This window comes from Poecilia latipinna, unplaced genomic scaffold (assembly GCF_001443285.1).
Source record: "Poecilia latipinna isolate Pla-1442-1.1 unplaced genomic scaffold, P_latipinna-1.0 Scaffold780, whole genome shotgun sequence".
Taxonomy (NCBI): Eukaryota; Metazoa; Chordata; class Actinopteri; order Cyprinodontiformes; family Poeciliidae; genus Poecilia; species Poecilia latipinna.
In genome coordinates this window covers 215,024-223,633 of record NW_015113396.1, presented here as the reverse complement: position 1 = coordinate 223,633, position 8,610 = coordinate 215,024, and the positions used below count along the sequence as shown (strand labels likewise).

General features: G+C 39.6%; 2 protein-coding genes across 3 annotated transcripts; both read right to left on the bottom strand.

Annotated features, from left to right (window-relative positions):
• LOC106955982 (claudin-4-like) lies at positions 1-4,418 on the bottom strand. 2 transcript variants are annotated; one of them, XM_015046495.1, is made up of 3 exons: positions 4,292-4,418; positions 1,202-1,316; positions 1-773 (listed from the first exon to the last, which is right to left on the bottom strand). In XM_015046495.1, exons 2-3 carry the CDS (start codon positions 1,313-1,315, stop codon positions 321-323), a joined length of 567 nt encoding a protein of 188 aa, XP_014901981.1. In that variant the 5' UTR covers position 1,316; positions 4,292-4,418; the 3' UTR covers positions 1-320. The 2 variants fall into 2 exon arrangements, with proteins under 2 accessions (XP_014901981.1, XP_014901980.1); XM_015046494.1 differs by lacking the exon at positions 4,292-4,418 and adding an exon at positions 2,964-3,151.
• A 1,354-nt stretch (positions 4,419-5,772) lies between these two features.
• On the bottom strand, positions 5,773-6,425 carry LOC106955984 (claudin-4-like). Its single transcript, XM_015046497.1, has one exon. The coding sequence runs from the start codon at positions 6,423-6,425 to the stop codon at positions 5,931-5,933; it is 495 nt and encodes a 164-aa protein (XP_014901983.1). The 3' UTR covers positions 5,773-5,930.
• Positions 6,426-8,610: the final 2,185 nt, after the last annotated feature.

Below are 8,610 nucleotides of genomic sequence, written 5' to 3'. Positions count from 1 at the left end.
CCAAAATGAACTAAAAAAAATAAAGAACTTTTAAAATGTTGGAAATAAAAATTTAGAGAATACATTTTTATCTTCCTTTACGAATGGATGAAATTATGAAGATATGTTGATTCAGTTATTCTTTGGATAAATCTCTGGTATTCTGTGTTTTTACCAAATTACCTCCCTTGTCTACGTGTCTATTAGACTCCAGTACCTTCCATAAAGCCTCTAAATTTTGCTGTTTGGACTAGAGCTGGGTGATGTATCCAGTATATTTTATGTATACTTTATGTATCAGGATTCTGTTGGACACCAGTCCCTTCCATTAAGCCACTAAATTAAGCTCTGTTGCTGAAGAAGATGGCGGCTCCTCCAGAGCTTCTGGATCCAGATCTGATTAAGTAGCAGAGCAGACCTCCAGTCAGCATCAACATCAAACCAGTAATAAAGCCGATATAAGTGCACACTCCCAGCTTCACTGTCTTTGGTGCATTTCTAAAATTATTTGAAAAGCAGCTGACCAGGATGATCACCAGCAGGCCGGCCAGTATCAGTCCCACTCCGGCCGCCAGGATCATTTTGGGTTTGGTGTCTTGGTTCTGAACACATGGGGTGAAGTCGGAACCAAAGATCAGGAAGAGGAGGCTGAGAATACCCAGCATGCAGCTGAAGATGGTGAAATTCCTGAAGGCATGAATTTCATTTGATAACCTGGAGTCATCATGCGTTCTGCACTCCTGCAGTCCAGTTCTGTGCTTCACACACTCCTTCCACAGACCTTGATGGGTTTCCTATCCACCCAAAGACAGAGAAACAGATATTTACATTCACTTTATTAAGCATGCTCTGATATTAAATCTGATAGAAAAATCAAATGAATTTCGTTTTACTGAATGCCAGAATTGTTTTTATTTCTTTGAGAATCTTTTTAAACTCCCATCCAAACCAGAAGTTTATATAAATTAATATCACTGAGTCTTTAAACAGTTTAGAAAAGAACAGATGATGTCAGGAATCTGTACGTTTCTGATGAGGCGTAAAACTGCAAAGTCAATATTATATTTAATTTCTACAGCATTTTTATAACAGCTGTTATAAAGACATTCTGGTTAAATTATACAGTAACACAAAATAGTTGTTGATAAAGAAGCATAAAAGTTAACTAATCATAACTATCATGCTAATGTCAACCATAAATGCCTTTTGATTATATTGTTACCGTATCATCATTATGTTTCACAAGCCATTCAGGCAGGGCGCAGCAGATGATGACCCCAATCAGCCCAACGGCGTTGAGAACCACAAAAACCATCTGAACTGCTTTTGATGCCATTCTGCAAAAAAGAAAAATTTAAAAACTGGATTAAATCTTTTTCTGCTAAATATTCTTGGGTTTTCCTCTGGTTTTTGGTAACAATCATCCAACCATTGGCATCATCCTCTATGCAGGATTGGGCCTCTGGCAGCGATGTGCACAGATGGACACTAGAGGGCGCCAGAGCTCCTGCACTAAAAACCACAACAAGTTCAAGTGTTCTCAATTGTCAAAAATCTGTTTAACAACTTTAACACAGAACATGTTCAACATTTAGCAGCCTACATAAAAAAACAGCTACAAACAAGTCCAAACTTAACAGATGTAAATTCAGTGGTGGATTCAGTCACTTCCAAATTTCCAACTGTGTTACTGGGCAGCACACATCCACAAAATTTAAATTTGGTTTAGATCTATGGGTCTCCCATGGTGCAAGTTAGAGGCACATCCCCTTTCAACAGTTTGTAGTGGGGGATGTTTCTGAGCTGATCCTCTTCAAAACTTGTATATCTCTAAAGGTTTACAATGAAATTCTGTCTTTTGACTCCTCACCCAGTACCAAAGTTCAGGCAGCTTGGGAACTTGAACTGGGTCTAAATTTTGGAGAGGACTGGTGGAATAATGCTCTAAAGAAAATTCATATTGGTTTGGTCTAGTAGGCTTCCCCAGTCATTCTTGACTCATTTGGTCCAACATTTTTGAAAATATAAATTGGAAGTGGACTTGGTTGCTCCTAAAAAAAAAAAAAAAACTTAATAAATAATAAAGTAAGAGAAATTTCTTATAAAATTGTTCAGAATGTTTATCCTGTTAAAACATCTGGACCCTATGTGTACTTTCTGTAAAATTAATGAAGAAAAGCTTCTTCATCTCTTTTGGGATTGTAATTACACCAAAATATTCTGGAGAAATATGTCAATTTTCTTTCATAAAAAAAAAAATCTATTATTTTAATACATAAGGATGTTTTGTTTGGGATGGAGAAATGTAATCTTGTCAAAACAGAATTTTTATGTTAACTTTTTTATTATTTATGGTAAATATCATATTCACACCTCCAAATATTTACAGCAAAAGCCTAATTTCCAGATCTTCTATTAATATCTATATCGAATCCTTAAAATTAAGCTTAAATGCTAAAGCCATTCAAATCATAACTGTCCTTAAAGAACTGCAACCCTCGAGCACCGATTTGATTTTGACTTTGTAAAATAATTGTTCTATGTTCTGTAAAGCCCTTGGATGTTGTGTCTGTGTTTGTAGTTACTAGTGTTCTATGTTGTTCTTGTATGTTCCTTGTTTGCAAAAACAAAACAAAACTTTACAACATAGTAAGCTCAGCAACAGCAGGTGTGCTCCTTCATGTACAAGTGACTGGTGGATGGATGGTGACAAGATTTACCCAGAATGCACTTGGAGACAGTATGGACGATCCACTTGTAATTTTGTGTATCATAAAGTTAAATGTAAGAGTAAAAATAAAGCTAGTCATGAAGCACAACATTTTATTCAATATTTTACATCCACTGAGTCACTAAAATCAGTCGGTCTGGTAAAGTTTTTAGCAGCCATGAGTCAAGAATGCCTGGATCAGCTACTATATAACCTACTGGGTTAACACTCCTTATATTTCTACATACGCCATATTCAACAGAAGTGGGCCCACCTTCTCCAGCTCTCATCAGCCATGATACAGGATAAAGGGTTGGATCCCTGACGTCACATTTTGCCTCGCATCCAGGCCCCTTCTAGGCCCGGGCCAGGGGCCCGCCGCCCCTCCAGCCCCCCGTAGCTCCGCCCCTGACTGCGGTACGCTCCTCTGCTGCTCCGAGGCTCGACCGGATATAAAATCCATAACAGCCCAACCCCTTTAACAAAATTAGTAATTTAGATCAAAATTATCAAGTCAAAGTCCTGATTTTCAGGAATTGTATACAAACAGCTCTGTCTCCATTTATTGTGATATGACTGGTGTCATAAAGTTAATTATGCAAACATGAGTGTGCAGGTGCCCGTCCTGGATTGGCTCCCAGTATTTCTGTGTTTGTGAGGCTTGGTTTCTCGTTGCATCTGCGTGTGGCATATGGGGTGTGTGTGTGTGTGTGTGTGTGTGTGTGTGTGTGTGTGTGTGTGCGTGTGCGTGCGTGCGCGCGCTTTGCAGGTCTGCGTGTCGCGTGACAGTCGGTACCTTGTGGTTAGTCAGCTGTAATGTAAAAGGGGCAAATTCTCGCATCGAGCAAAACCAAAGTTTGAATCGCCTGATGGATTTGAACGCTACGATTACTTTCCTTCAGCAAACATATGTGAACTTGTTTTCCCACTGGCTATAAAAACAGCAGTTATAAAACCATTGATGAAAAAGTAACAATGTGGACAAATCAGTGCTGCAGAATTACAAGCCAATCCCCAACATTTGATCTATCAGGATAATTATTGAAAAAGCTGCTTCAACAGTGAAATGGTTTCTTAACAATGACCAGTCACTTTGATGTGTTTCAGTCCGTTTCTGTTTAGGCGAGTAATTATCTTTGTGCAGTTTTAGCAGGAAAAGGGAAATATGAGTCCTGGATGTTTTTAATATGTTCAGTGAGTTTTCCACTTTTAATTCCCCAAAACTCTCCACAGTACAGACACTGGCCTAGTCAAAGTGTTCATTGACATCCATAAAAACAGGCTGTGGGAGAACCACAGTGCTGGTTCTGCTGGACCTCAGTGTTGTTGGTTTGGACTCTCCGGTCCGGTACTCAACTGATTCAAATCTTACATGGATTCAGAATAACTTATTTCAGGCACTGAATGTAAATATGATGTGAGCCGCCACCACCCTACATGTAATAAACATGTAATAAATATAAAATGCATGAAAAAGTAAATGTAAGTTACAAAACATATATTCTTGATGGATTTCCAATAAATTTAATTGAATGAGACAATTTATTTTTTCTGCCTTAGTGAAATCTGTTGTCTGGATTAAAAAGCATAAAAAATGCCTACCTTTTTAAAAGACTCAGTTGGATCAGGACTTGGAGGTTCTTCTGTTAAACGAGCTGGATTATAGATTGGTGCCAAATATATGTGGTTCTTGCTTCACATATGTAGTTCAGTACGGAAGTTCAAAGCTGCCTAGTCTTTTACACGTCTGCTGTGGTTTCATGTTTTCAGCAAACGGAGCGTCTGCAGGCATCAGACAGGATGTCACTGTTTTTTTAGTTTGCTGTCACTGTTGGCAAATATTCAGCAGAGGGTTTTGATTTTGTTTACATTGTAAAACACTGCAAGACTCAATATCTGGATTTCAGGAATCAATTTGTCAAGTTTTGTGGAATTTTTTTAACCTAAAAACTGGGCTCTGCAGTTTTGTAGATTGGATAAACTCCAATCTACAAGTTTTTGGGGTAGTTTTGCAAAATATGCCAAAACTGCTTTATTTCTTCATTCCAGACAATAAAGAAAGAAAGCAGTAAAAGCTAAAATATCAGAAAGAATAAAGTCAAACTCTTAGCAATTTTTGTTTTTGAAACAGAAGATGTCTATAACAAATTGTGTTAGCTTGGAGGTTTTTTTTATTTAATAATTGTAGCATTCAGTGAATTTTGAGAAGGCCGGAACTGATGAGATGATTTATTAAAGCCATCTGAGCAAGCCATCAACCACCATAAGAGCTTCGTCCTTTATTGGCTGAAGCTAAAATTAAGATGATTTGTCTGTTTTTCTGACTTGCTGTTAGCCTTTGCATTTATGTCTGTTAACTTTTACTATGGCTACTTTATACAGAAGATTACCGAAATAAAAGTATTGACCCTTTGCACGTGACGTCATGCGCTGCAGAACTCCGCCCACTTCACCATGATGGACGTCAAAACATCGTATGCGCTCTCGAACAAGTAGAAGCCGTGAATGAACTGGTAAAACAACTTGGGAAATTATTTTCAGTTGCTCTGTTCAATACTCCCACTCCTCACTTCCTTCATGGCGCTTCGAACGACTAAGGTTGCATCTTGGACCCAAAGTGCAACCCAGAGTGACCCAATTCTGATATTTTTTCCATAATGTGACCTGTATCAGTTATCCAAGCAACATTGGCCTCTTGGATGTCTGTTGCCTATCCGATTCAAATGTGGCCAAACGTCCAGGTCACATTTTTCCCTGTTCTGTGCCCTGTTACGCCCAACTGCGAAGAAAAACAACAACCATAACAGACTATAATGAAGATTAAGTATGCTGGCTCCTGCAGGACAACAACATTAAAATCATAAAATATGCTCCACCATGTTTACTTCCTCAAACACTGAGCGCTACTTCTTTTTTATGGCGGTTGGTAAAACTGAACACACTCTCTGTGTGACGGTATTGCGCTGACATGGTCGCAAAGGGTCAATAGAACTTCAACAGTAGTTACATGAAACAGAAGCAACTACACTCAGTTGGCCTTTACAAAAATAATCAAACTTTTCTTTGAAACTGAGCCTTCTGTGTTTTTAGATGCTTTATTCCTTTTACAAACATGCCTGTTGTTACAAAATTGAAAAAAGTAGAAAATAAAGAGTACATGCCTCCCAGCACCAACAGTTCACATTAAGTTAAACCCTCTTGTCTCCCTGTCTATTGGACCCCAGTCCCTTCCATCCAGCCTCTACATGACGTCGTCGTATGCAGCTGAAGCGCTGTTGCTGTAGTAGGTGGCGGTTCCTCCAGAGCTGTTGGATCTGGATCTGCTGAAGCAGCAGAGCAGACCTCCAGCCAGGATCAGTATCACACCAGCTGCCCAGCCGATATAGATGCACACTCCCAGTTCTCTCTTCTCGGAAGTCGGGTACATTTGGTCGTGTGTGTCAGTGTTGTGTGCCGACCAGCTGACCGGGATGATCACCAGCAGGCCGGCCAGCAGCAGGCCCACTGCGGCCATCAGGCTGAGTTTGGGCTTGGCCTCTTCGTTCTGAACACATGTGGTGAAGTCGGCACCAAAGAGCAGGACGAGGAGGCTGAGCCCACAGAGGATGCAGCTGATGACGGTCATGGGCCGGCCGGCCTGAAGGTCAGAGGGTAACACCTGCAAGGAGTCGTACGCTTTGCACTGCAGCTGTCCAGTGCTCTGCTTCACACAGTTCATCCAGAGACCTTCATACATCACCTAACAAAGACACAGACATTTACATAACCATAAAACACATTTTCTTCTCAGTGCCTGACATTAAATCGGATAGAATAACCAAATTAACTTCTATTTACACAACATTTAATTTCCCTTTATTAATCCCAAGGGGAAATTAAGTGTTGTAACTCATGAAGAATCTAAATTTATGAGTTACAACATTTAATTTCCCTTTGGGATTAATAAAGTATTTTTGAATTTGAATGCCAAAGTATTGGGAGAGTTCCTATTTTGAGAATTAACTCTCTTTGATCTTGCAGAAGTTTACATGATCTAATGTTACTAAGTCTTTAAATAATTTAAAAAAGAAAAAGATTAGAGACTTCTGTTTTGTGTGGTCCTATGCAAAACAAATTACATAAATTAAAATAGCCTGAAGTTTATAAGTGAAACTTTGAAGCCCAGATGATGATGTCAAGACTTTTCTGATGAGATTATTTTTCGATATGGATATTATGGATATGTTTCAGCCAAAGACAACTCAGTGCTTTTACATGGGAATTAACAACAGCATACTTGAAGATAAATCAGATTTTTATAATAAAGTTAACGGTAGGCAACATAAAATAAAAGGTTTTTAACGTTGTTTTAAAGGAGCTCGGTGTGGGAGCAGTCCTGCAGTGGACAGGAAACTTGAGGCTCCTTCAGCATGTTTCGTTCTGATTCTTGGAGTGGTGTGTAGGTTTGATTCAGATGATCTTAAAGGTCTTAATAGTTTATAGGACTGAAGAAGACCAAAGTTGAAGTCAGGGGTCTGACTAGGAAGTGCTCTGAAAACTGCTGGTGAGATTTTAAACTCTATTCTTTGAGCAGTAGGTAATCATCATAAGGACCTCAGAATTGGACTCATACGCTGATATCTTTATTTTTGTAAGCACTCTAATAACAATATCTTCTGTCTTAATTTATTCTTTTTTTAATTGTTTTGATAGTTCTGGGAAAACAGCTTTAAAGTAACCGAGCCTGCTAAACACAAAAGCATGAGATGAGAACTAAATCAGAGCCAAATTCTGTTGGGACATCAGTTGTCCAAGTTTGGCAATATTTTTTTTTATGTTAGATTTGTAGGTGATGAAGACTTGGCACATTGTTTAAACCATAAAACAAGACTAAACATACAATAGTAGCTGACTAATAAACCATAAAAGTTACCTAAACACAACTATGATCATTGCAACCATAACAAGCCTTTTGATCGTCTCTTTTTAACACAATATTTAGTTACCTGTGAGGTAACGATGTTTGGTCCTGTGAAGGAAGACATTTTCCACTGAGGGACGGTGCAACACCTCATGACTCCAATCAGCCCGAGGGCCCCAAAGGCCAGACAAACCATCTGAGCTGCTGAGGATCTCATTCTGCAAAAGATAACAGCAGAAAGCAAATAATTAAAGAAATTATTCCCTGTCTTCCTCCGGCTTTGGTAATGGTCAACCATCCATCGTCATCCTCTTATTGAGGGTTGGGTCACTCAGGTGGTGGGATCATTCTGGGGGATCCTGTGTTTTTTCCAGGCCACAAGGAATATATAGTCTCTACAGGGGGTTCTGGGTCTGCCCTGTTTTCCTGCTAGTGGGACGCCGATGCCCGATAAAGCGGACAACAGGAAGGGCCAGGCTACATTTGGTAGCCTGTATTTGAGATCCAACAGAGACAATGGAGACAAACAGCAGTTGTTACAAACTTACCCCTAAATCCAAAGCAGGAAGCGTTGGAAGATTTGAGGATTGTTGTCCAAAGACGGCATATAATTCCTGTCCAGATCTCACGACAAATGGAAATGTGTGTGAGTGATTATGTCCTTTGCCGTGTCTTATCCAGTCCTGACCTTAAGGTCATGTTTAAACAGATCCATTGTTTGGAAACTGCTGGTGCTTTTGGATATTGATTTGGGAAACGTTACACAGTTAGACAGCACTTCGTCACTGCTTAGGCCGCACCACTAAGGCTACCTTCACACAGCAGGTCTTGATGCTCAGTTTGGATTTTTTTATGTGGCTCTTCATGCAACTAATTGCACCACCACCATCAGCCTGAACCGTTGATACCAGGCAGGACGGATCCAGGCTTTCATGCTGTTGATGCCAAATTCTGACCCGACCATCCGAATGTTGCAGCAGAAATCCAGACTCATCAGACCAGGCGACGTTTTCCATCTCCT

Bases quoted from the DNA above. Each gene is read 5' to 3' on its own strand.
- LOC106955982 (XM_015046494.1), bottom strand. From the start codon at position 2,986: ATGGCTGATGAGAGCTGGAGAAG. The intron at 1,317-2,963 runs GTGGGCCCACTT...TCTTTTTTGCAG, and splicing joins GCTGATGAGAGCTGGAGAAG to AATGGCATCAAAAGCAGTTC. The intron at 774-1,201 runs GTAACAATATAA...TTGGGTGGATAG, and splicing joins TGAAACATAATGATGATACG to GAAACCCATCAAGGTCTGTG.
- LOC106955984 (XM_015046497.1), bottom strand. From the start codon at position 6,425: ATGTATGAAGGTCTCTGGATGAACTGTGTGAAGCAGAGCACTGGACAG.